General features: G+C 56.0%; 2 protein-coding genes across 14 annotated transcripts in view; one reads left to right on the top strand and one right to left on the bottom strand.

Annotated features, from left to right (window-relative positions):
- Positions 1–3345: 3345 nt before the first annotated feature.
- On the top strand, positions 3346–13575 carry FSCN1 (fascin actin-bundling protein 1). The gene is made up of 5 exons (XM_017813646.1): positions 3346–4214; positions 10848–11004; positions 11486–11607; positions 11880–12047; positions 12133–13575. The coding sequence occupies exons 1-5, from the start codon at positions 3392–3394 to the stop codon at positions 12333–12335; spliced, it is 1473 nt and encodes a 490-aa protein (XP_017669135.1). The 5' UTR covers positions 3346–3391; the 3' UTR covers positions 12336–13575.
- Positions 13576–16037: 2462 nt separating this feature from the next.
- The window catches only part of RNF216 (ring finger protein 216), a 77354-nt gene continuing 66684 nt past the window's right edge, over positions 16038–26707 (bottom strand). For all 13 annotated transcript variants that reach the window (XM_017813603.1, XM_017813599.1, XM_017813593.1 and 10 more), the window contains 2 exons: positions 20077–20146; positions 16038–19521 (listed from right to left, as the gene is read on the bottom strand). In XM_017813603.1, coding sequence (XP_017669092.1) covers positions 19202–19521; positions 20077–20146 — 390 coding nt within the window. In that variant the 3' untranslated portion in view covers positions 16038–19201. The remainder of the gene's footprint in view (positions 19522–20076; positions 20147–26707) is intronic.

Raw genomic sequence — 26707 nt, 5'->3', positions numbered from 1 at the left:
CAGTGGTCCCCAATCACTGGGCTGTTTTGGCAAAGCCCTTTATCCCACTGTAGGACAGCTGGATGGCTGCACAAGGTGACCTCATCCTGCACAAGGGCTCCTGTTGTCACCAAGCCCTGTCCCACGCAGGGATGGGGGTGGCTGGAGAGATGTTGACCATGAGCAATGCACCCCCAATCTCTGCCGAGCCCCTCTGTGGGGTGAGGGGGTATCTGCACTGGGGGGGCCTTCCCAGACCAGCCTGGGCCATCTCACAGACACCATGGGGGACATGGACACGCCTGGGACATCTGTCCACATGTGCCATGGACACCGAGATGGGATTTGCAGCATGTGGGGGTCCTGGGGGAAGCAGGTGGCTGGGGGTGAAAACCTGCCAGCAGCCCCCTTGCAGTGAGCCCCCAAAATTGCTCCATGGGCAAGGAGGGCTCAGGCCAGGCTGGTGGCTGAGATGTGCCTTGAAGCCAGGGGAGAGCCGTGCTCTGAGGGGTGACCCAGTGGCACTGGCTTTGGGCACCCCCTGACACAGCGTGCCCTGCATCCCACCCTCCCTGCAGTGCCCAGCTCTGCCTTCCATCCCAATTTCATGAGCTTGACTGAAAACCCCGGGACTGCTTGCAAATGAAGTTGGGCTGCCACAAAAAGTGTCCAGGCAAGCATGAAAATCCGAGGGCGTTTCCGTGCCTGAGGCAGGGAAGGCAGGGGTCACTCCATGACCGGGGCTCCTTTTCTCTTGGCTTTTCCCTTTTGGAGCTGTGATCTGTTTGAAGTCCCAGCGGGTGAGTCACGCACCCCTCCAAGGGAACACGGCCACGCTCCGGAAAGCCCTTGTCATGGATGCCGTGTGCCAGGGATTGGGTCTCCTGCAGAAGCAGCAGTGGGAAGGCTGTGGGGGGTGACCTCAGAAGAGTTTAGTCACGGCAGCTTGCAAAGATGACAGGAAATGCAATATATAGAGGGAAACCCAGTACCTTTCCTACCGCTCCATCACACCGGCAAGCACGGATGCACTCAAGAGACAGGCTTTGGTTGCTGCACCCCCAAGTCAGGGGGGCTCTGGTCACCCTTTGCTACCACAGTGATGTGTGGGGAGGTCTCAGACAGTGTTTGGGGCTCCCCCACCTCCCCTGGAGCAGAGGATGCAGGCAGGGTGGGTGTAGGCAGGGTGGGTGCAGGCTGGCTGCTTTCTCTGGAGGGGCAGGATCTACTGAGCCAGGCAGTGCCACCATCCACCAGCGCCACCCTCCACCAGTGTCACCCACCCATGCTACACTGCTGGGTGAATACAGGATGGGTTTTTTTCCCCTGCATAATTGCTACTCTTTTTTTGTTGAGGAGAAAAGCTGTTTCTTTCCCGGCCTCGCCACCATCTGCCTGCGGCGGCTGTGGAAGGCAGAGCCCAGCAGCTGTGGGCCTGGGCAGCTGCTCGGCCTCATGGCCAGGTCCTAATGCAGGGGGGCTTTGAGCCAGAGCAGAAAACAGGGTTTGTGGGACAAACATGGACCTGCCTCAGTGGAGCTGGCAGGGGGACCTGTTTCGAACCCAGACAAGAGTCTGTGGGGTTGGCTCCAGTTGGAAATGGTCTGTCTGGATTTGCAGGGCTGGGCAGCAAGGATGAGCACAGAGCAGGTCTGGCTGAGGCATCCAGAAAAACAAATGCCATCCCAACCTGGCAGGTTTGCCCTGGAGCGGTTGTGCCAGGGACCCCTGGGCAGGGATGTGGTGCTGCCTGGGGGTGGAGCAGTGTCTGTAACCAGTACGGCCAGTGCAGAACCAGTGGAGCCTGAAGGGCCTCGGGAGGTGGGGACAGGATGCCATCCTGCCTGGGTTGGAAGAGCCCGGGGGAATTCTTGGTGCCAGCCCTGAGCACACACTGTTGCACCCTCCCACCCACACCCACGCTCGGCTCTTCTCTTGTCCTGCTTCAGCTGGGACAGGCAGTTCAGCTCCCTGATCCAGCTGAATACCATCCCATCTGTGCCTCCCATCATCCCTCTTTCTCCAATTTTCTGGTTCTGCACATTCCCCCCAGCCAGTCCCCCTTGCAAGCATAGGGCTGTACTTGAGCCAACTTCAAATTGGCCACAGCAGCCCTGCTCCTACTTATTGGTGTTTGTGTCCACATTGTAGACACGAGAAGTGTCCCTGTCCCCAAGGAGCAGGGGGCAGCACCCCTGGGCAGCACAAGTGGCTCTCTCCAGGACAGACCCTTCCATCTCGGGGTCAGTGCTGCTGTACGTGCCATGTCCTTGCATGCATGGCAACACTGCCCACCTGCCCCCTGAGAAATGGCCTCAAAACACCCCCTTGTGCAGGAGTGTCCCTGTCTTTCTCACGGATTTGCTGTGGGAATTCAGTTCCGCAGGGCCTGGATGCTCCAGCCTTGCTGGTGCCTGGCACAGGGTGCTGGGATGGCTCAGAGATGGCAGGAGGCCACGGCATCTGTCACCCTTCTCCACATCTGTCCCACAGCCCTGTGTCATGGCCAACAGCCCAGGAGGGACAGAGGGGTGCAGGGGGTCCAGCAGTGTCTTGGAGAAGGATGGGGTTGGGCAATCAGAAGGATATTTGCAGTTCAAGGCGGTGTCTTGCAGTGCAAGGGGTGGTCTCATAACAGGGGGGGGGAATCTGCAGTGCACAGGGGGTCTTGCAATGTGGGGAGGTCCTGCAATTCAAGGGAGATCTTTCTATGCAAGGACGGGTCTTGTTATACAGTGGGGAGGTCTTGCAATTCAAGGGGGCTCTCGCTGTTCCTGGAGGGGTCTTGCCATGCAGTGGGAACTTGTGTTGGAAGGGGTGTCCTGCAAGTCAAGGAGGCTCCTGAAATGCACGGAGGGATCTTGTTATGCAGTGAAGGTCTTGCAATGTGTGGGGATCCTGCAATTCATGGGGGCTTTTGTAATGCAGGGAAGGGTCTTGCTATGCAGTGGGCATCCTTCAATGCAGTGGTCCTAAAATCCAGAGGGACTCTTGCCATGCAGAGGCGACTTGCATTGTGTGTGGGGGTCCTGAAATGCAGGGAGGAATCTTGCCACGCAGTGGGGGTCTTGCAATGGCCGGCTGGAGTTTCTGCAATTCAGAGGGCTTTTGCAATGCAGGGGAGGGTCTCTCCATGCAGTGGAGTCCCGCGATGGAGAGGGGGATGATGTCCTGCGATTCGAGGGGGCTCTCGCCGCGCCTGGAGGGGTCCTGCCCTGCCGCGGGGCCCCGCGGCGATGCGGGGGGCGGGCGGGGGTCGCGGCGGGAGGCGGCCCCGGCGGGCGGGGGGGCTCGGGGGGGGCGGTACCGCGGCGGCCGCGCTATAAAGGCGGCGGCGTCGGGGCGGGCGCGGCAGCAGCAGCTCTCGGTGTCGGTCGGTCGGTCCGTGTCGGTCGGTCGGCGGCGGGGCAGGATGACGGCGAACGGGACGGCGGAGCCGGTGCAGATCCAGTTCGGGCTGATCAACTGCAGCAATCGGTACCTGACGGCGGAGGCGTTCGGGTTCAAGGTGAACGCCTCGGCCGCCAGCATGAAGAAGAAGCAGATCTGGACGCTGGAGCAGGACGGGGAGGACTCCAGCGCCGTCCTGCTCAAGAGCCACCTGGGCCGGTACCTGGCGGCCGACAAGGACGGGCGGGTGAGCTGCGACAGCGAGGAGCCGGGCCCCGACTGCCGGTTCCTGGTGCTGGCCCACGGCGACGGGCGGTGGTCGCTGCAGTCCGAGCCCCACCGCCGCTTCTTCGGCGGCACCGAGGATCGCCTCTCCTGCTTCGCCCCCGCCGTCTCGGCCGCCGAGAAGTGGAGCGTCCACCTGGCCATGCACCCCCAGGCCAACCTCTACAGCCTGGCCCGCAAGCGCTACGCGCACCTGGGGCCCCGCCGCGACGAGCTGGCCGTGGACCGCGACGTGCCCTGGGGCGTGGATGCCCTGATCACCCTCCTGTTCGTGGACCAGCGGTACAGCCTGCAGAGCTGCGACCACCGCCTGCTCCGCAGCGACGGCCGCCTGGTCCCCGCCGCCGAGCCCGGCACCGCCTTCACGCTGGAGTTCCGCTGCGGGAAGGTGGCCTTTCGCGACGGGGAGGGCCGCTACCTGGCCCCCTCGGGGCCCAGCGGCACCCTCAAGGCGGGCAAGAGCGCCAAGGTGGGCAAGGACGAGCTCTTCGCCCTCGAGCAGAGCTGCCCGCAGGTCGTGCTGCGAGCCGGCAACGATAGGAATGTCTCCACCCGGCAAGGTACGAGGGGACGGACGGGCGCTGGAGGTGGGGGGAACGGGACACCTCGGCCGTCCCGGAGTCCCTGGGGTGTCGCCGTGCGCCCCTGCACCCCTCGGGTATCGGCTTTCCTCGGGCATCGCCTGCCCCCAGCAGCCCACTGCATCCCTCAGACATCGGCATCCGTCGGGCATCTCCTGCCCCGAGCATCTCCTTCATCCCCCCGGCATCACCTCCCCGGCATCACCTCCCCTGCATCACCTCAGAACAACCACCTCGGAGTGCCCTCCCCCCCCGCGCAGCACTGCCCCCCTGGCAGCCCCCCGCGTCCCCCAGCATCCCCTGCCTTCCTGCAGCAGCCACCCCACAGAACGCCCCTTTGCATCCCTCCGCCATCTCCTTAGGATCGTCCCCCGCTCAGACCCCTTCTCACATCCCTTCCCTGAAGCCCTCATCTCCCCTGGGCACCCCCCTGCACCCCTCAGCATGGCTGCCCGCCGTCCCTCCCCCAGTCCCCCATCATGATCCCCCCGCACCCCTCCCACATCCCTTCCCTTCCCCCTCCTGCATCCCTCCAGCATCGCCTGCCTTGGGGCCCCCATCCCTCCTGCACCCCCATCCCTGCAGCATCTCCTCCGCAGGGTGCCCTGGGGGGGAGGGATGGCGAGGGGCCTGCCTTGGGGTGCAGGGATGGACAGGGAAGGGGGCTGGGAGGGGGTGGATGGGGTCTTCCCTCGCCGTGAAGGAGGCAGGGCTGTATCCGTCGCCTTCCTTCCTGTGGAGCTCATTGTTCGCCCAACAAAGCCTCCGCCAACCTCCCCCTTCCCCGAGCATCGCTGAGCCATGTGCCCTGCGGAGCTGGGGGACTGCGGGTCCTCGGTGGGGCTGCGGTTCCTCGCAAGGGCCTGGAGTTTCCCCTGGATGTGGAGGGCTGGGATGGCAGCGTTACATAAAGGGCTTTGACAAAACTCCCGCATCCTGCATCCACCCGCACAAAGGCAGCCATTCCCCCCGCTCCCGCTGCACCGCCTGTCCCCGTCCCCTCCGCTCGCCCGAGAGGCCACCGGGCCACCCGCCTCGAGTGGTGCCACACGGCAAAGCACCCCGGGCACGTGGCCACCTGGCCACCGAGCATCACACCCCCCAGGGGTCCGTGCCGGGGGACGGGGGTCCCTCTCCGCGCTGCCGGGGGGTGCAGGGCTGTGGGACCCCCGGGGCACATCCCCGGCGCGCCAGGTCAGGCCGGCGCACGCCGGGCGCGGGATGGGTGCGAGCATGTCTCGCTGCAGCAAAGCCTGGAGGAACAGCGGGGGATTTTTTTTCTGTGTATATGTAATAATTCAGGGTTGCAGCTTAACCCTGTTCCGTGCCTGGGCAGCTCTGTTCAGGAGCTCCCTGCCTTTCTCCTGTTCGAGGGCAAGTCCCGCGCTGCAAAGCAGCCCCTTAAAAATAAGTAATGAAGTCTGCCAAGACGGGCAGTGGGGATTGTTTTCCCAGGCACAGGGATTTGGGGAAGAGGAGGAGGATGGCGATGGCGGGAGGATGGCGGGAGGCTGCCGCAGCGCTGTGGGGGAAGGGCGGCTGCAGCCCTTTGTCACCAGAGATGGGGAAACCAGATGTGGGGGGAGATGTGAGGGACGGGGAGGCGGTGGTGCGGGACCCCGTGGTGGTGGGGGACCCCATGGAGCGGGTGGGAATGCTGCTGGCTGACCCGCCGGCTTTGTGTGGTTTGGAAGGGACGGGGAGGGGGGGAGCAGGAAGGCGGGGGGGTGGGGGTGCACAAATCTCCCCAGCAACAGGGGGCTCTGGGCTGTGCCCGGCCCCTTTCCAAGCAAAATACAGAGGGAAGGGCTGCGCTGGGGCTGCACATCCTCGCTCGAGTCCGTTTTGGCCAGGGAAGCCGTTTCCACCCGGTTAATCCTTCCCGATGGCAGCGAAGGGCTGGGAGCTGCCGCTTTGTGGGGCTCGCCCTCCCTCCTCCCGTTGGGAAAGTGCCTTGTCCCAAGGTTACCAAGAAGGCAGCCCCAAAGCAGCCGTCGGAGGAAGCGGTTCCAGACAGCCCTTTCCCCCGCCGAGCTGATAAGCGCCGTGCTGCTGGCAGATGCACCCATGGCCACCGGGGATGGGGGAGGTGGGATGTGGGATGCGGGCAGGGAACGACTGAAGCTCGGCACAGCCTCGTGGGAAAAGGCTTCTTGTTCCTGCGTGGAGTCAGGGAGGGAGTGGGGACGGCAGTGCCCCCCCCCTTCCCGTGCCTCATGGGAGGAGCAGGAATGGAGCCATGGGGCTTCTGTGGCTCCCTTGGCTGGGATCCAGCTTTGGGACAGTGTTGTCCCACCAGTGCCAAGTCAGCGCCTGGCTTGGAGTCTCCTCCCTGTCCTGGGGATGGCTGGTGTCACCATCCCCTGCACACTGGGCACTGGGGACCACAACACAAACAGTCCTGGGGGAGGAAGGGGTGGGTGCCAGCCCTGCCTTTGCTCTGGCCCTGGCGCTGGGGGTGTCCCTGGCACATTTCTCCTGCCTCTAGCCCCAGAAGGATGGGATCCCTGAAAGCCCCCATCTCCCCATTGCCCCTCAAATGGAGCAGAGCCGGGGTGCTGCCAGCAGCCGAGCAGCAGCCTCCTCCCTGCTCAATGGCTCCTTTCTAGCCCGGCTGTGGCAACAAAGGGCCCTTTGTGGGCGTGAGGGTCCCCGGGGGCAGAGCGCTGGCGTCCTCCTGCTGGGACCCTGCCAACCCCCCTCCCAGCCACGGTGTGCCCCTGCCCCCCACCCCCATGGGGGAGAGGGTGGACTGGCTCAGGAGTGAGGAATTCCAGGAAAATGGGGTCTGGGGAGGGGGTCGAGCGAGCAGAGTGGTGATGGGAGCACGCCTGGGCACACGGTGCTGGCAATGGGGAGCTCTGCTCCAGGGCCAGGGGCCCCTCCCAGCATGGGTTGGGCCAGATTTACCCCCCTCAGTTCCTCTCCATGAAAGGCAGGGAGATGTGGCTCCAGGGTGGGGGACATGCAGGCATAGATGCACATTTCCATCAGGAGATGCCAAGTGGCCTGTTGACACTTGGGGGATACCACAAAGCCACAGGAAATCCACAGGGAAGGAGGGGTGGGTTATTCAGGAAATTCGTGTTTCACCCCCACCCGTGACCCCCTTGCAGGGCTTCACCCCCAGCAGAGGAGCTGCCGGTGCCAAAGCTCCAGGCTGTTAATTTTAGACAAAAACCTGTTTGGATTTCTGTAGGGGTGCAGTGTAAGCCCAGCCCAAGGGCAGGGATGGGGCAGGATGAGCCTGGGAGCACGTGTGCGGGGTGGAGGGTGCCAGAGCCCCACAGGGAGCCCAGACCCTACCCGTGCCAGCAGCACTGGGTGCAGCATCCCAATCCAGACTGCTGGGACACGAGGACCTGAAATCCTGCCTTGCTGTCCCGAGGGACTGGGGGCTCTGTGTGATCCTGCCAGTGCTCCTGTGCAGGGAGCTGAGCTTGGTTTTTTTCGGACATAACTGTGGGGTTTTTAAAAAGGGAGTTGGAGCATGGGAAAGATGCTTCTCTCCATGGAGTGCATCCCACTGAGTCTCACTAGCATCCCAGGATGGCTCATAGGAGACCTTCTGTGTGAGTTGAGTGTAGGGGGAAAGTTTTCTACATGCCATAAATGCCCCAACGCTGGGTCTGCAGCCCCCCGTGGTGTGGGGCTCGACACAGCTACAGCAAACTCTGCTCCTTTAGATGGAGAAGCTCACATTTCTGGGAGCTATGGGAAGGGATGTGTGTGCTCTGAACTCTGTGTACATCCACTCAGGCTGGGGAGTAGCAAGGGATCCAGCACCAATCCTTCAAAACCACAGGATTGGCAGCAGCTGGAAACCTCGGCAGCTGAGGACTTGGGGAGCCCTTTCCTGCTCCAGTGCTGGCTCACCCCATTGCCCTTCCCTATCTCTCTAAGGACCTTGAGCCCAGAGACTCAGGATTAGGAAGCCCTGGGGATTCATTTGCCTCAGCCCTCCCACCTCCAACCTCTGCATCCTCCCCAGGATCCCTGTAGCAAACCCGTGTTGCAGACAGAGCCGGAGGACATCCCACACCAGGAATTTTGGGGAGTGCAGGTGTACCTCCCAAAGAGCCGCCGTGTGCTCACCCCCCTCCCGCCTCCAGCTGTAATTAGCAGCTTCATGAAGGTCATGCAGAGCGGTGCCAGCTCCAGACTGTAAATTTACCAGGAGCGTTAATTAATCCATGATTGCAGTGGGAGCGGCTGGGCCAGGCGCGGTGGGAGAGCGGGTGGACACGGCTCCTGCCACAGCCCTGGGCTGCCACAGCAGGGGCGTGGCTGGGGGACAGCCTGTCCTCCACCACGGGGACATCTCTGTCGGATCTGCCTCCTGGATCTGCCTCCTCGCAGCCCCTGCTTCCTCCAGTTCCCCCACCCTGCCCGGCTTTGAACCCCCAACTCTCTCCCGCTCCAGCTCAGTTCCAGCCCTTTGAAGCCTCCTCCTGCCCCAGCCGTAGCTGCATTCCTTTCTGCTGAGTTGGTGTAACCCAACCCCACACTGCTTTTGGGGAGGGGGTGGTGGGAGACCCTCCTGCTGCCAGGCCCATCCAGGAAACAGGGAAAGCCAAAACTCCGTGCAACAGCGAGTGTGGAAAATGGCACAGGAGTGTTTGTGTGGGGGAAGGTGGTGGGTGTGCTGTGCTTTGTGGTGGGGGGTGTCTGGGGAGAGGGGATGGTGTTTGGAGGCTCCTGGCAGTCTCTGTCCTGTCTCCAGCCCATCTGATCCTTCTCTGTGGCACAAAGCATCCCCCTGGCTCTCCCCAGCATGATCCCTGCAGGTCAGTGAGTTCTTCCCCAAAACGTGCAGTGATGGGAAACATCACCATCCGCTCCTTCCCCTCAAACCACGTGGACAGCTCTCATAGGTTTGGGGGGTTCGGGGGTGAGTGACTGGGGGCAGCATTCCCCAGTGTGCCCTCGCTCAGCCCAGTCTCTCCATGAGCCCCAGCAGAGCCCCTCTCTCAGTTTTATGGCTCTGGATTGGAGCTGGAGCTGCCTGACGCCGGGATGCAAAATGAAAACCAAATGTTTCCACAACCGCTGGCTCAGCCTGCGGCAGCTCCGGGAGGCAGCGAGTGTGGGACGGCCACGTGAGCCAAGGGTGTGGCCAGTGGGGCTGGAGCTCGTGGCCATGCAGCACCCCTTGTCCCCTGTGCTGCCCAAATACCCTGGGGAGCAAAACACCACGGTGGCTTTGTGTCCATCAGGAGAGATCATCCAGTTCCAAGCCCCTACTATGGGCAGGGACACCTTCCACTAGACCAGGTTGCTCCAAACCCCATCCAACCTGGCTGTGAACGCTTCCAGGGATAGGAGCTGCAGGAGGGGCTGGAGGATGCCTGGCAGGAGAGGGGATGCTGTGAACGGGGTGGCAGCCATAGGCCAGTTGTGGCCCCTGGGAACAAGCCTGATCTTTTTGGGAAAGGTGGGAGACCAAGATGCAAAGCAGAGGTTGCTCCTGGGCACCTGGATGGGGATGCCTGATTGGAGATGCAGATGGGCAGTGGGAAGCCCCAGGGAGCTGTGTCTGCAGGACCTGTGGGAAGGCACCTCCATGGCTGGTGTGTGGAGGTAGATGGTCCCTCCCCAGGTGGATGCAGCTGGTGGGAATTCTGCTCTGGAAAACTCCTGGTTCCACTAAAGTGCCATCCCTGGGCTCCTCTCACAGATCCATGTCCCACTGGTGGTACTGGACCTACCTCCACCCATCCCAGCTATAGGCAGGCAGGGAGCATTGGGGCTGAGTTCCACATCCTGGCTCCCTCCCTGAAACCTGGGATGGCAGCTCGGCCTCTTGGCTTGGCTCCGGGCTATGGCTCGTGACTCACATCCCCAAAGTGGTTTTAGGCAGAAATCCACCAAGCTGGAGAGCTCTGGAGTAGATTTGGCCCCACTAGGCCTGACTAAGCAGGTTTCCTCAGGCTCAGTGCCTGTGTTGGACGTGCCCACGGCCTGGTGGTAGCCCCAGGACTGGCTGCATCCACCTCTACCATGGAAGTGCTGTCTCTGGCCCCTCTGGTGCAGGGATGGGTCATCCTGGCTGGGGAACAGGCTGGTGCCGATGGTTTTTGGGAATCAGGGAAAGGCTTGGCTGCCCCAAGGCTTTCCCAAGGCTCCTGTCCCTGCACACCTCACCACCCCAGCAGGCTGTGACAATCTGTGGATGAAAAACGGTGCCATGGTCCTTAAACATGCCACGAGCTGGGATTCATGGGTGCTGCAGTGGCCTCTGCTAATGGTTTGAGTAACCTGGCTGTCATCTTTGGGAAAAACTGCAGTCCTTTTCCATATGAAATATTTACACTGGTCTTTGCTTCATCATAACGGAGCCGGAGAGTCAGGAGTGGAAGCTCACGGCTGCCTCAGCTCAGCCCAGCTCTCCTTTATGGCTGTAACACCAAGCAGCCAAATGAAAACCTGCATTTGAACCCAAAATGCCGGAGGGGAGATCTGTGTGAGGGATCTGGGAGTCACCGAAGCTCAACCAGGGAGCAGGAGCCCCTCTCAGTTGGGTTTCCTGGCCCTGCACCCAGACCTGCTGGAGGTGGTTTGTCATCCCCCCTCTCCCTGGGATCCCCAGCTCCATCTGTCTCTGCTCTATAGGGATGGACCTCTCAGCCAACCAGGATGAGGAGGGTGACCAGGAGACCTACCAGCTGGAGATCAACAAGGACACCAAAAAATGCGCCTTCCGGACCTACACTGGGAAGTACTGGACCCTCACCTCCAACGGGGGCATCCAGTCCACTGCCTCCACAAAGTGAGTCCCCTGTCCCAAGCAGGGCCATGCCTGGGCTTCAGGGAACCCTCTGCATCTCCCAAGGGAATCCAAGGGGGATTTTCCAGCCTGGGTGCTCGCCCCAAAACACTTCCCAGCACAGGCAGTGAGTGCATTCCCCAGAAAGCCCGGGATGGGCTGGGGTTTGCCGCCCACGACGCTCGGCAAGTCCCTGGGGTCACGTAATCCTTCCCGGCTGGCTGGGGCTGTCGAAATGCTTTTCCCTGCAGTTCAACCCTGACAGCCAGGCGGAAACCCCAAAAGCACATTTGGCTGCCTGCCTGCCTCCTGCCTGTGGGGCAAGGGCTTCCCAGCAGGATGGCCACCACAACACGGTTCATCCTGCAAAAACAGATCGAAGCAGGGTCTCCTGATCCAGCCGTGGCCCTTTCCAAGCCAGCAGGGTGGCACTGGCAGGGCCCTCATCCATCACATCCCGCTGACCGCCCTCTCTGCCCCCCAGGAACGCGAGCTGCTACTTCGACATCGAGTGGTGCGACAAGCGCATCACCCTGAAAGCTGCCAACGGCAAGTACGTGACGGCAAAGAAGAACGGGCAGCTGGCAGCCTCCATGGAGACAGCGGGTAAGGCACCCCCTTGGGGACCCCACCCCACACTGGGGCAGCAGGGGATGAAAAACGTCCCCTCCCTGAGCCAGGCCCTCCTTCCAAGTGATGCTCAGGGATGCAGGCAATAAGTTTTCGTAGTGAGTGTTTCATGTGAAGTGAGACGGGGGGACGTGGCAGGGGTGAGAAGCGGGTGAGGGGTGTGCCCCTCCTCCTCACTGCTGCCTGCCAGCCGTGGGGTCTGCTCTGTGCCCCCGGCTGCTCTCACAGCCCCTCTGCCCTCGGCGCAGGTGAGACGGAGCATTTCGTGATGAAGCTGATCAACAGGCCCATCATCGTCCTGCGTGGCGAGCACGGCTTCATCGGGTGCCGGAAGGTGACCGGCACCCTCGACTCCAACCGCTCCTCCTACGACGTCTTCCAGCTGGAGTTCAACGACGGCGCCTACAACATCAAGGGTGAGTCTCCGGGGGTGGCTGTGGGGTGACGGCCATCGGGGTCCCCATGGTGGCTCACGAGGCCACCTTGTCCCCTCTCCTGCAGATACCACTGGGAAGTACTGGATGGTGGGGAACGAGTCGTCCGTCACCAGCAGCAGCGACACCCCCGTGGACTTCTTTTTTGAGTTCTGCGACTATAACAAAGTTGCCATCAAAATCAATGGCAAATACCTGAAGGGGGACCACGCCGGGGTCCTCAAGGCATCGGCCGACACCATCGACGCCTCCACCCTCTGGGAATATTAATGCACTTTAGGGTACCTCCCGTTGCCAACTTCTCTTTCCCTTCCTCCGTCCTCTTTTCCTTTGGGTTCTGTTTCTCCTCTCTGTAACAGGATTTTCAGACTGGCTTGTCCTTCCCTCCTGCCGTAGAGTTGGTGCATTATGTGGGAGGTGGGTCTCCGTAAATCCCTGTAAGAACTGGAAAAGTGGTGGGGCAGCCTGCCTATAGCTTTGTAGAAGGGTCTGTCTCTATCCCCCATCCCTGTTTCCCTCCAGGTTTGCTGGGCTTGGAAACCGCCGTATCCCCCTCCCAGCCCCGAGCATCACCTTAGGTAGTTGATTATCCTCTCCTTGATTGAAAAAAGGGAATAAGATCACCTCTGAGCTCGCTTCTGCCATATCAGCACTGGCACTGCCTCAGTCTGTGCTGCCAGTGTCCCCTGGAGCATCCTCCCATCCTGCCCTGCTCCAACGAGGGGCAGAGTGACGGTGCTGGGCTCAGCCAGCTCCTCCCGGCTCCTCCGGCAGCTTCTCTCCCCTCCTGGCTTTCAGGGCAGGTCCATCCCCAGCTGAGCCGTAAGAGGTGACCTTACATATCACAGCATCCCTGGGGACGGGGCTGGTGTGTGCTGGCACACATCCCTGCAGAAGGGCCAGCAAGCTGCCCCCTCCCCTCCCCATACACCTGGAAATGATTCTTTAGGGTGATCCCGTCTGGAAAGCCTCAGCCTTTCATCTCATAGAGCCCTGCGCTCCTCATGTCCCTCTGCCCCTCCTCACGCTTCTGGCTCTGGAGGAGCACCCCAGACCCTGATGGTGGGTCCAGCCTGGCAGGTGCCTGCCCTGAGGCTGGTCTTGCTGCTGTGCCTGGAGAGGGGTGTGTGGGGGGACACAGAGCCAGCCCGTGCTGGGGTGGGGGCTTCATCCAGCCCACCTCTCGTGGGGCCTCGGTCCCAGCAGGAGCCTGTCTGGCCCACGCGACCTCCCCGGGGCGGTGGCTGGAAGCATAAAGTGCAGATTTTGGTTTACAGAATAGAAAAGTTCCTTAGCAAACTTTGCACAGTGATACTTGCTCAGTACCTTTGTTGTTTTTTTTTCTTCCTCTCTCATAAAATACTGGAACAGTGAAGCGAATCACTGAACACCTAATGCTGAATTAGGAAGCGCCCGCTCCTGCGGGCTCCCCTGAAGGGGCAGCTCCTGGTCCCGCCACCCCCGGGGCACCTGGGCTGGGCTCTCATGAATCACAACCCTACTGGAAAAGAAAAAAAAGAAAAAAAGACCAAAACAGTATTTTTGTTAGTCTCTATTTATATATGCTCTCCATGGCACTGTGTGACCAGCTGTTGTCTGTACTAGGTCTGCATTAGAGTTTAACGCTGTCTGTAACGGGTGATGCTACGTGTTCTTTAGGGTGTTGAAAGGCACTTTATCCTTTGGGGCCTTCCCAGGGCTGGTATTTGCTCCCTGCAAACACACCAAGGAGCCTTTTCCTGCGTGGGCCCCCTGCGGGGGGGGAGTGCTGGTCCCAGCCCACGCCAAGGGTGCTCGCGGCATCGCTGCCGTGCCAAACCAGGGCCGGTCCCTCTGCCAGAGGCCAGGCAGGGGCTCGTCAGCCTTAAAGCCATGAGGAGGGACTCCCTCCGTAGGAGCTTGGTGCTAAACTCAGCTGGGAGAGCGAGCGACTGTCCCCTGCCAGGGGGACAACTCCGGGCTGGGATCCCTTGCCAGCGCAGGGGATCCCGGCTGGGACTCTACCTCGGCTCTGCACTCACATCCAGGGGCTGCCCGTGCCCCCCTGGCTCCACGTGCCCCCCCGGGCACCACGCTGCCCCTTGAAGGACCAAGTGTCTTGATGAAGCCCTGCGTGACCCTGTGACTCGACACACACTTTCGCTGGCCTTCACCCCCACCCCATGTTGCCTCCTCCCCGTCCCTGTTGCAGTTCCAACCATGTAATTCCCGCTCCAGCTTCTCCCGTGTGACACTAGGTCAACATCTCTCCTGTTTCCTCTTATCGGGTGTCGTGACTCTCTGAAAACATCTCACTCTGAAAATTTAAAGTTTTGGGTTTGTCCGTTTTTTTTTTTTATTATTATTATTTTTTTGTAAGTGCCATTTGTATAACTTAAAAAAAAAATAGCTTCAAATGGAGAAAGATTAATTAAAAAATAAAACCTGCATTCGGATTCAAACTGGTGTGTGGTCTGTTAGGGCTGCAACAACCTTTAAATGAGAGGCATGAGCCCATGGAGATTTGGGGTGGTGGAGCCTTTGGGGACCAAATTGCCTGACAAAGATTGGGCTGGCTCTAGGGGGCTGAGGAGTTGGTGGGAAGGGAATGGTGACCAACAGGCTCATCTCCGTGGAGCAGGTGTAAAGCCAAAGCCAGCTGGAGTCTGGGTCACCTCTGGAGATGCCCAGAACAGCCTGAAGTCACTGAGCCCACAGGGCTTGTCTGGGAATGGGTGACACATGGATGGGTCAGGGGGCAGCACCAGCAAACCATCTCACCTGCAAAACCAGCTCTCCTGCCCTCGCAGCCAGGAGCAAAGCCATGCCCCTGGGGAGCTTTTTCTCTTCCTGACTCAAGTGTTTCACCTCCATATGACGACCCAACCAGGAGGGAAGAGCAATGGGATGCTGGTTTTGGGTGCATGGTTTAGTGGGGGTCAGCAATCAGCCCCCTCTGCTCAGTGATATGGAGAAGGGGAAGATGAACTAAGGAGGGAAGGAGGTGGGGAGCCCAGCCCATGTGTCCTGCCAGAGCAGCCTGGATGGCTGGGATGTGCCCACAGCCCTCCAGAGACAGCTGAAACCGGCCCTGAAACTCAACCAACCCACTCTGGTGTGATGCTGGGGCCAGGCCCAGTGCTGGCTGTGCAGGGGGCTTGCAGCAAGTGCTTACGGGGGACTGGGGCCAACTCCTGCACTGAGAGCAGCCACCCTTCACCACCACAGCCTGGCTGGGCACCTGCAGGGCACTGGCAGGCTCCTGCTTGGCTTTAAAAAGGTAAAGCTGGCTTGAAAAAAGCAAAGTTTGGGAAAGGGGAAGCTCCCCAGCTCCCCCCAAACACACACTGTGGGGGGAGAGCGGGAGGGCTTTGCCTGCAGAGACCGTCACCATCAGAGCACTGTAAGGGCCAAAGGAAGGAAGGATGTTCATTCCTGACTATAAACAGGGAGAAATCAGGGCAGAGCAGGAAACGCTGAGCAGCTCCAATTGCCCTCACTGTGACACCCGTGTGTGCATGGCTGTGGCACCAACTGTGACACCCGGCCTGGGGAGGAGGCAGCTTTGCCAGCTCTGGCAGTGGGTGCCTGCACAGGGAAGGGACTCTGGAGCTGCAGGAAGGACTCTCATCCTTCCCCTCTCCCCCAGCTGCCAACACACATTTCTTTTTTTCCCCTTAAGTCCGGATTCTGCATTTACCAACATTCACCAACACTCTTGCAAGAGGGGAACCCCCCCAGCCTTCCCCCCATCCTGGATTCCATTTACAGGAGAGACTGGAAACCATTTTCTACCCCATCCAGTTTTATCTTGGGAGCATGTGGAACATATTAAGCTGTTCCAGGAGGGTCAAATGGGTTTTGCCTTGCGACCTGTGGAGGTTTCACTGGCACAGGCTGCGATCTGGCCCCACGCCCTGGCATTATCCCAGCACCAGGCTAGCACAGGCAGGATGGGAGGATGATGTTTTGGCTGTTTCAAAAGCACAGAGGTAAAAGCCAGAGTGCACAAATTTATTTACAAAAAATTCAAATTACAATATAATACAGGAACTTTTTACACACAGAATATTAGAACTGTTTACTACCAGAATGTAAAGAAAAATATTTTTGGGTTTTTTTTTCCTTTTTTTTTTTTAAATAAACCACCTATTTATTTTCAGCTATTGTTATACAAAGTTGCAGAACATGCACATCTTTACAGGTTTTTTTTCTTTTAATACAACATTTTGCTAAGTGCAAATACTAAGTTTCTCTCTCCACCTTTAAGGCAAGTAAATGGGACACTGCAATTAGCCATAAGAAGTACCTGTTATGGGATCAGCCTGGGCACAGCAACCTCCCCGATGCCTTTTGACCTTTAAAACCTTTAAACAAGTGGTTCCAAGGACTGTGGGGCAGGAGGGAAAAGGGGATGGAGGAGTTAGAGACCAGGTCACAGCTGGATCTGGTGGTTGTGCACTAAGTTTTGGGGCTTTTTTCTTCTTTTCTTTTTTTTTAAATAAATCAACAGAGACTCAGAAACCACAACTCAAGGTCTCTCAGGTTAGGGGGGAGGAGCAAACATGAGCTTTGGCTGCAAGTTTTTTGGTGCCAGGGGTGTTTCCTTGGGGAGAGGAGCAGTGCTGGGAGCCCAGAGCCAGGCACGGTGCACATCACAGACCAGGCATCTATTGATCTTCTCTTGGACCCAAATAAGCTCTTGGTTTTGGAAGAGGACATGGGAATCAGAGTCCTCTCTTCCCCTACATCCTCCAGGCTCCTCTAGGACCATAACCAGGGCAGCAGTGACCCTGATGGATCAGTCACCAACCTCTGCCTGACGCTTCTCCATCCCTCCTTGCTCCCCCTCTGCACTTCCCTCTGCCAAGGCTCAGTTCTCCATGCCCACACACCTCTAGGCACACACTAAAAGGTGGGACTGGACCACCAGTTTTTGCTGGATCACCATCGTATTTCCTTCATAGTTTGGGCCACTGGTTCAGCAGCTGAGCTGTGCCCCAGTTGCTGCCCACCCCCCCACTCCTCTGGGGAAGGGCCAACACCTCAGGGAGCCTGGAGGGCTCACCCAAATCAGCCCTTGAGCCCAAAGTATCTCACCTATTAAAAAAACAGGATTGCCTTTCAACAAGGGAAGCCCCCCCTGCTTCTTCTGACCTGTCTCTGTTTTCTTACCCCCTGCTGCTGCTGTGACACATCCCTCCCTCCCCAAATCCAGCAGGACACCCTGCTCCTGGCTGCCACAGGAATCACTCGGTGTAAGGCAGCATTTAAACCTGCTAAAACCCAGCTGAGCAGCAAGTCATAAAGCTCCTGCAGCCCCCAGAAATAAATTAATTTTAAAAAAGAAAAATTCCAGCAGCAAGGGAATAGCAGTTGGTTGTTAATGCCAGAGAGACCACGGCATGGACGAGCCGAGCGGAGCAGCCACAGGGTATGTTCGACCCACAGGCAATGGGAAAAATTGCTGTCTGAGCTCCAAAAGGCATGGAAGTCCCCTCTGGGAGACCTCCCTGGGGACAACAGTCCCCAGATGCTGTCCCAGGCTCCTGTCCAGGAGCATCCCACCGACACCCTGCACCCAGCACTCCCTGCACACCCGACTGGGGCCGGGTTGCGGAGAGCGGCACACAGGGTTTGGCAGGAGCTGTGAGGTGGAGACAGGGAGTTTTACCTGAAAAAAAAACCAATTAAACCCACAAAACACCTGGATGCTCAAATATGGGGGAGAATAACAGGAGGAGAAATGCACCCAGAGGGTTCCCAGCAGGACAGAACAGGATGAAGCCCAGAACAAACCATCTGGAGAACAACAGCACAACTGGGCTGCTAAAAGCAGTCCAAGAAGAGGGTTTTTTTTCCACTCCAACCATTTTCTTTTCTAGAAGGGGCCTGTACCAGACAGCACAGCCAAGGGTTGTGGGGAAAAGGCTTTGTGCCACCCTCCTCCCACAGCCCAGCACTGCACCCACCGCTTCTCACAAGGAAGTTTTGCTTTTCCCTCACTTCCTAAGCCCTGCGATACACAGGTTTAACTTTTAACACACTTTTCCAAAGCCAGTTAAGCTGACACACGCATTTTCAGAAGTTATTTAGTGCCATGGAAGCAGCCAGCTTCCTGCAGCATGAGGCTACAGTTGCCTGTTGGGTTGTGGGGGTTCAGGCACAGGGGCTCCTGGCCCACCCTGTCTGCATGCACAGCTATGGGAGTTGTTCCCACTTTTCCTGCTGCAGCACAGAGCACTGCCTACACATCTATCCGGGTGTTTCCCAGGCAGTTTTTGTAATAAAGGGCACAGCTTCAGCTCCAGGTGGTTCCAGCTTCTGTCTGAGCACTGCAGCCAGAAGCTGAAGGAGGTTTGGGATGCCAGAGGAGAACAGCAAAGCAAAGGCAACATTTTGGAAGCACCCACCTCTGAGGGAAAAGACTGAGCCCTTCAAAGGGGGAAAGTTCAGTCCAGCCAAGGATTTGAGTACCCAAATCTGCCACTTGCTAACACCTCCCAAACAGAACATGGCTCTGGGCTTCCCACAGATCTCAGCAATGGGATGGCTGCTGCAGCCCCTCACTCCACTTGCAGAGTGAGGAGTGCTAAAAATGCAAGATTGACTTGGTTTTGAATGGTTTATTTCTGCTGGGAGGTGCCAGCAGGGTCCAGGGATGCTGGAGAACATGGGAACCCAAACCCTGTGCCTCTCTGCAGGCAGAAGGATGGGGCAGCCACCTCCTGTTACCTTGTTCCTGAAAGTTTTACTCAGATGCCAAGTCTCTCCACCCTTCTCCCAAGACTCACATGACTGTGCAGCAGCTGCTCTGGCCAGCAGGAAGGAGGGATTTTTGGAAAGCCCCCGAGGAATGGCTGTATCCTTGTGCTCCACAAAGTCTCACTTTCCCTCCCACCAGCTGCCTGAACAGGCTTTGTCAAAACAAAACATCTGGATGCCCAACACAGGGTGGAATTCCACCCCTTGGAAATGCAGCACCAAGCCCTGTTGCCTCAGGGCTGCAAATGCTGGATTCCAAAGGTTTGGAGAAGCCCTAGAGAAGGTGCAGTGCAGGGACAGTGAGTCCCCTGGCTGCTGGTTAAACCCAGAGGGGCCAGAGGGGGAAGAGGGTGATGTGATGGGGTGGCTTTGCCCTGCAGTGACTCTCCAGGTCAGAACCGGTGCCGGGGCTGAGGGCCAAAGTGCATAGGCAAGTTGGGCTCCAGCTGCACGTTGATCTGGGGAAAGTCAAAGTTCACCCTCATGTTGGGCAGTGGGGGCACGTAGGGAGCGGGGATGGGGCCGATGTTGAGGGGGATGTTGTTGTACATGGGCCGGACGGGAGGCAGCGGGAAGGGCGGGTGCACGAAGGGGTACGGGGGCATCCGGGGCTGATGGAAGTTCTGAGGGACAGGTCTGGGGATTACTTCAATCCTCTGGATCTTCTCCACGGGCTTTTCCACGGGAGGGCCGATCCGCTTGAAGCTGTTCTCTGCAGAGGGAGGAGAGCAAAGAACCAGTCACCCCACAAACCAAACTCCCCAGGCTCCAAGGTCTGACATTTGCCATTGGCCCTTCCATCCCCAGCACATTCCAGAGCCTGCTGCTCCCCACAGCATCACTGCTTACCCTTCCCTTGCTCCAGGTGCCACGGAGCACAGCACCAGCTTTCCAGGCTGGCTGCTTTATCAATGCCACCCCACAAAGGGGGAACATCCCCTTCTCCCGGGATGTGGGGCAGCCCCTGTGCCCCCCACAACACAGCACAGAGGATTTGCTGCCCTTCAGCTACTTTGCCAAGTGGAAGTGGAGAGGGGACAGGTCTGTGCACCCAGGACACCTGGTGCCACATGAGAGCTGGACACAAGCCTTGTGCCTGCCCACAGTCCCAGCAAAAGTCTGCAGGCAACAGCACTTTAAAGTTACATGGGTTTCTGGGAGGAACAGAAGCCAGTGAAGACACAGAGACTTGTCAGCAGCTGGGAACCCTATGTTGTCCCATTATCCTCAGTCTGATCCCAAAGCACAGCTACAGACTGAGACTTACCTCCATTCTTCTTCCTTTGCTCCTCTTCAGCCTCCTTCTGAATCTCCTGGATTATCTTCTCATCGTCTTCCTGGAAATCAGAGGAATACCCAAAGTCAGTGGGATAATTCCTGCTGCAGCAGCCTTCTGTTCTCTCAATGCTGCTTTTCTTTTCAGCACAGGGAAAACAGAAAAGGGTGAATTTGGCTGAATTGCCCTCGTTTGGGGCTGGCCCAGGTCTAGCCAAAAGCAAGGCTGCGACGGGGGAACTGCAGCACAAATAACCTGCACTCTATGGAGTATGACCAAGAGGCTTGGATCAGCTTTCCAAGGAGATCAGCACTAAAATTCATTGACTTGATGGAAACCAGAGAACTGCAACCCAGTTCCACCCCTCTGAAGAGCTGTTAATCTTTTAAATGGCAATAGTCTATTAAATATTTACATTATACTAGCACTTGTAGAGTTTTTGGCCCAACAGCTGGAATTAACACAACTTAAATCCTGGCTCTAGTAGCTAAATGGTGCCATTTAGATCTTATCTGTAACTCTTAGAAGGGCATAAATCGCAATATGTTTCTTTAATGTCTGTCTGGAGGTTATAGCAAGAATATTCAGAGCTGCTGCTGAGAACACAAGGACAAGCCAGAAATTGAAATTGTCCTTCTGCCTCTCATCAGCCTCTGTTCTCTCGACGCAAAGGAGCATCGGTGAGATCAAACGGCGCGGTGAGGCCTCGGGTGAGATTCTGCACTGCACCACACAAAAAACAGCTCTCAGGGTCACAGAGCCCACAGCTCTGAGGACAGAACTCCCTCCCAGTGCCAGGCACTGCCATATGTGCAGCGATGGCAGCGAGGTCCTGCCGGTCCCTGCAGGGCTGAGCTGCTGCTGCTCCGTGTCCCTCAGGGTGAAACCCTACCTGGCGCTTTCAGAGAGAGCAGCCAAACCTCCTGGAACGTGTCTGATCCTTGGTGCTGGTTATTAGGGAGGGAAGGTCGAGAACAGGAGCTGTTGGGTGACACATAACATCAGGCACTCTGTGCTCCTGCACCCAAAGGAGCGTTTGGTTTGCTCCTGCAAGGGGAACAGCAGAGTACCCAAGAACCCCACAAGGCACAAGGCTCTGCTCTGTTTGATTCATCCTAATTTCAGTACTGCCAAAGCACACAAATTTCATCCTGAACGCTCTCAACATGTAAAATATCCTGTATTTTGAAGAGTGCTCTGGAACTAAATTCAAAATATGCTTCATGTGTGCAGCTATGTTGATATTATTTTAAGCTTCCCAGTTCTCATCTCACAGTCCTGCACGTGTCCAGCAGCAATGCCTGGGAAGCTTGGGGAAAAGTCCCCTCCTCCACCACCAGATAAGGTTTCCCTGGGAGACTGCAGTTATCTTAATGTGCAGAAAGCAAAAAACTCAATACTTCCCTCCCTTTTATTATCCTGTGAGTCAATGGTTAAAATTAAGACTTTCCAGGACATGCCTTTTTTCTTTTCCAAGCAGGCTGCTTCCATGGACTGTTAATTACAGCCTATCTATCTCCATAAAAACTGCTGAAGAATAGCTCTTCTGAGCCTATAGGGAATGTCTAACTACCCCCCTTGTATCAGATTGTGATGTTCCCTGGCTGGAAAACCACCTGGGCATGTTCCACAGGCAACCAAACATCCCCTGCTCCTTTGCTGCCCCAGGAGTGCTCTCAAAGTGTTGCCCCAAAGCTTTAAGACTTCATTTTTTTTATTTCTCAGACTATCTTTTTGCAATGCTGTTGAAAATAGAGATAATCACCACTCACATTTTATTGCTACTTACTGAAAAAGATGTACTTGAAGGTGTTTTTGTTTTTTTTTTTAGTTATAAGTCATGAAATATATTTTAAGCTCAGCTGAGCAAGATCACCCTATCTCCTCTCCTCACACAAAGGTACAAACCTCACCTTAAAGCCTAAAAACATGCAGAAGTATCTTTTAACTTCAAAATAAAAAGCTTTTACTTTAGTCTAAGTCTGTGATTATGGAAGAAATTCTTTCCCATGAGGGTGGTGAGGCCCTGGCTCAGGTTGCTCAGAGAAGCTGTGGCTGCCCCATTCCTGAAGTGTCCAAGGCCAGGTTGGATGGCACTTGGAGCAACCTGGGCTAGTGGAAGGTGTCCCTGCCGATGGTAGAGGGGTGGAGATGATTTTTAAGGTCCCTTCCAACAAAAATCTACGATTAACCCTCTGAAATGGTGCTTTCCAGAGACACCACCACCCGTGATGCTGCAGTTCCAGTCAGCCCTGCACAAACCTGGAGAATCAGACACACCAAGAGCACAACTGCACATCCTCCTGCAGCAAAGGCTGCTCGACCCTCCCAGTTTAAACTGCAGCTGACCTCCTTCCTAATGGGGCTGGACACATCCATCTGCCCCAGGGCCAGGAGCCACCTGCACCCTCACCAGGGTGACGCTGCTTCAATTACTGCGGCTCCCAGAGCGCCACGGGAAACACGGAACAGCAAACCCCATCTGCCAGGCCTCCAAAACCACTCCTAACTCCCAAGGACAACATAAAACACACCCCCACAAATGCAACAGCCAGAGATCCCCACTTAACCCCTCTTGGGTTTCAGCTCACAGCACGCCCTGGGTGCAAAAAACCTGCCAGGAACAGACCTGGATCAGGATGATGAGTTCCTGACTAATTCTGCAAATTGCAGCAGAGGCACAACAAACCCCGTGCCCAAGAACAGAACTTATCAGCTCTGTTGCTTCTCTGCTGATAAAAGTGTATTTTCCCATTGGAAGGTTAAGAAGTGCTTACACTTAATCCCACATACCAAGCCTTGGCCTGGAACTTGTTTTTTTTTTTTTTTGCATCAGTATTTCTGAAAAACTGGTATCCATTAATATCAAAAGAACAAAAATACACTGCACCTTCCTACTTAAGAGGTTGACATTAAATTTGGCAAGTGATGAATACACAGCACAGTTCAATAACTGCAGTATTTAGGAAAGAGCCACATCCCCGATGGAACAAAAGAACTGATGATATGTAAACAGCAAGATAATTTTAGGGTGTTCCTGAAAGAAAGCTGATGCCACAAGTTCTGCTTAATACATATTGTGCGGGTTAGAATTAAAAAAAAAAAAGTCTCAGTGCTATTTTAGTGAATTTTGCAAAACACCTCTAATTCTTTGGAAGCAAAGGTTTTTTTTTGATTCCACAGTAATTAGAGAGAGATGACAGATTCATCGAAGGGTGAAGCACCCACACCAAAAATTAAGATTTCATTAGCACACTTATGGCTGGTTTTGTGGTGAGAAACCATTTAACATCACATGAGGTGGAGGCTGCAGATTTCAAAAGCTCCTTGTGTCCGTTTTCCTGAGCAGGTTCATGCCCCTTAATAAAGGATTAGATTATAATTTTAATAGTCTGTTCACAGGCTGTGTGGACTGAGGGGATTCATCTTGTCAAGTTACCAGTCATCTTCCTGTCAGCTGCTTTGCCTACAGCAAGAAAAAAAAAAAGGGGGAAAGAAAGAAGAGAAAGAAAAAAGCAACCCCCCACCCCCTGAGGGAGTCTCAGCACTGGCCAGCCCATGTGTTTTTGGAGCAAGGATGTAACTTGGCTCTCCTGTGAGAGCAGAAATGCAGGCAATGCTCAGCACAGCCCTTCCCCACGCTCCGCTGCATCACGGGAGAAGGGAGGTGGCCAAGAGGAAAATGCAAAGGATCTCTGAGATGTATTCACCCTCTTTATCTGCAAACACTGCAGAAAACAAAAGTGCTTATTTAACAGCAGCTGTGTTTTCAAGAGGCAAAACAGGACTGAGCTTTGCCCCAGACTCACCGTCAGGATGTTCCGTGCAGGAGCCATCCCCAGTCCCAGAGCCAAAAAAAATAAACACTCATCCCTGGTCAGTGTGGGAGCCTGCCCTTGGATCCCCACCTGGGAAAGGATCTGGGCATGGAGGAGGCTTCTCCTTTCAGCCCTCTCCCATTGAATCCAGGGAATGCGGGAGCACGGAGCCAATCACAGCAGAACGGATGGCTCGGTCTGTGGATGGATTAGCTGAGGAGCCGGGCTGGGTTGCTAAGAGAGACACTTTTTCATGGCAGGGAGGCCTGTTACAACAATGGTGGTGCAGGGAAGCCTCATCCAGCACCCACACAGGGTCCTGCCACATGCAGAAAGAGCCCAAGGAGAAACAAGCTGCCCTTGGGAATGAGAAAATACAGCAGCAAAGGAGATAAAAGCTCAGCAAGTCACACAGAGACAACCTCCCCCCAAATAAAACCTCCTCTGCCCAGAACAAAAGTGCCAGCCAGGGAGCTTTTGAAAGCTCTGTTTTTATCTCCTGTGCTTCTCGTTATCTTTAATTATTAAGTGTCACAGGAAAGCGGCTGCCGCCTCCTGAAAGGAGGGAAAACAAGAGACCTGGTGACTATTTCTGGGCTGTGCAACCCCTCCCCTACTTTAGAAAGTGCTCCACCACCGCTGCCTCCCCCCTTCTGCCCCCTTCTACTGCTTTCTTTTTCCACGTACGTGTGGCCGCAGCCGTTACTAATAAACTTGAAATGATTTTTCGCGACAGAGGCTTCCAAAGGACTAAGGGGTTTTGTTTCAAATCATTCCCAGATCAGCTGCGGAGAGCCTGAGCAAGAACAGGCATCGGCTGTCTCCGGCGTGTTCCTCCATGCAGCAGGAAGCAGGGATAAAAGCAGGCTGTGTTGTAACTGGAACAGGGCATCCGCAGTGCTGCAGGAAAAGGGGGGCCGGGATGGGGACGAAGCACACGCTGGCGTTTAAGAAATGCAGAGTTATTTTAGCAACAGGCATTCCACATGGATGGCTTTCTGCGAATTCCCTGGATTAACCATATGCTTATGACCGAGGCATTTTACAGCAGTTAAAAAAAAAAAAAACCAACAAAAATCCACCACAAACCCCACATCCTAAATTTAGGGGAGCTTCCCCCCCCTTCCAAATCCTGAAGGCAGCGCCGTGCGCTTCATGCATTTCCTTAATGCATTTGAAGTTTTGCACAGTGTTCGCTCAGCATCATCTTTTTATGACACCAGAAGGAGGGATAATTGCAAACACCTCATGATGATTAGCCTTCTGCTTTGAACTTTAGCAATGGGCCTTCGGGAGGGTTTGGAGAGTTTACTGAAAACATCTTAAACTTTGAAGCCAAAAAAAAGCCTCTGTGCAACATTACTGATAGCCCAGAGATGAGTATTAAATTCAAAATGATACGTTCGAGAGCAGAACCTGGTTTACCAAAACAGCCAGAATGCATTAATCAAATTGCATCGCGGGATTTGTAAAAGCTGGATAAAATGCACACAGCAAGCTCAGGTTTGCCACAGATATTTAGAAATCAGGGCAAACACAGCCCCCGTGTCCCAGAGCCAGTTTATAGAATCATAGACTATCCTGAGCTGGAAGGGACCCATAAGGATCATCCAGTCCACCTCCTGGCCCTGCCCAGGTCACCCCAACAATCCCACCCTGTCCCTGAGAGCACTGTCCAAACGCTCCTTGAGCTCTGGCAGCCTTGGGGCCACGACCACTGTCCTGGGGAGCCTGTTCAGTGCCCAGGCACCCTCTGGGGGAAGAACCTTTTCCTAATATCCAACCTAACCCTCCCCTGACACAGGTTCGTGCTGTTCCCTTGAGTCACCAGAGAGCAGAGATCAGAGCTGCCCCTCTGCTGCCCCTCAGGAAGAAGCTGCAGACCCTGATGAGGTCTAACCTCAGCCTCCTCTTCTCCAACTGAACAGATCAAGTGACCTCACCTGCTCCTTGTATGGCCCCTCTAGACCTTTCCCCATCTTCATAGCTTTCCTTTGGATGCTTTCTAACAGCTTTATTCCCACTGCTCCTTCCCGAGCTTTGTCTCTGGCAATATTGCGTCAGCCCCTCCTGCAGCTCCCAGCAAGCCGAGCCAGAGCCCACATGGGCTGCAGGACAGGCACACGAGGAGTTTTGGCCAAGCAGCTTCCTGGGAAGAGCTCCTGGAACATGTTCACCTCCTACAGGGGCACAGGGCACCAATTAGCTCCAGAAGAAACGCAGGGATTAAACAATTCCTGCTGCCCACAGCCCGACTGCAGCTTGTCCCAGAGCCAGCAAATATTGCAGCGATACTCTTCAATCAGACTCCAGCCTGATTACAGCGTAGGGACAAGATTTTAACTAACCTTTAATTATGGGAAATGTTGAAGCTTCTGCTTTACTCTCTCAAGATCACTTGAGACAAAGACTAAGAGATGCCGTTCCTAGAGGACTGTCTTTAATTTGTTTTTAACCCAAGCTAATGAATAGGTTTTACTTATACTTTCACAAGAATCATTTCAGGCTCGGAAAACATTAAACATGTGGAAAAGAACAAGGGTTCCCCATTTTAAAGAAACCTGAATTTTGCTGTAAATAATAGAGAGCGAGACCCAAACCAGATCCTTCACAGGTGGACATCATCCCTGACAATGGACAGGACACTGCTGATGCAATGGTCTTTTGCTCTTTCAAATCCTCCAATTCCTTTCTCCTCTTCACACCCACCAGGATAACTCCTGTTTTCACATCCCATATGAGAGCACAGATCACCCAGGAAGGGCTGGGATGGTGTCACTAAGCCCCTTATGAAGGAGGAAAAC

The sequence above is a fragment of the Lepidothrix coronata genome, unplaced genomic scaffold, assembly GCF_001604755.1.
Source record: "Lepidothrix coronata isolate B3197 unplaced genomic scaffold, Lepidothrix_coronata-1.0 Scaffold41, whole genome shotgun sequence".
In the NCBI taxonomy this organism is placed as follows: Eukaryota; Metazoa; Chordata; class Aves; order Passeriformes; family Pipridae; genus Lepidothrix; species Lepidothrix coronata.
Note: the sequence above shows the minus strand (reverse complement) of the source record. Positions and strands in the feature narration are given on the sequence as shown.

Bases quoted from the DNA above. Each gene is read 5' to 3' on its own strand.
- FSCN1 (XM_017813646.1), top strand. From the start codon at position 3,392: ATGACGGCGAACGGGACGGCGGAGCCGGTGCAGATCCAGTTCGGGCTG. The intron at 4,215-10,847 runs GTACGAGGGGAC...TCTGCTCTATAG, and splicing joins GAATGTCTCCACCCGGCAAG to GGATGGACCTCTCAGCCAAC. The intron at 11,005-11,485 runs GTGAGTCCCCTG...TCTGCCCCCCAG, and splicing joins CAGTCCACTGCCTCCACAAA to GAACGCGAGCTGCTACTTCG.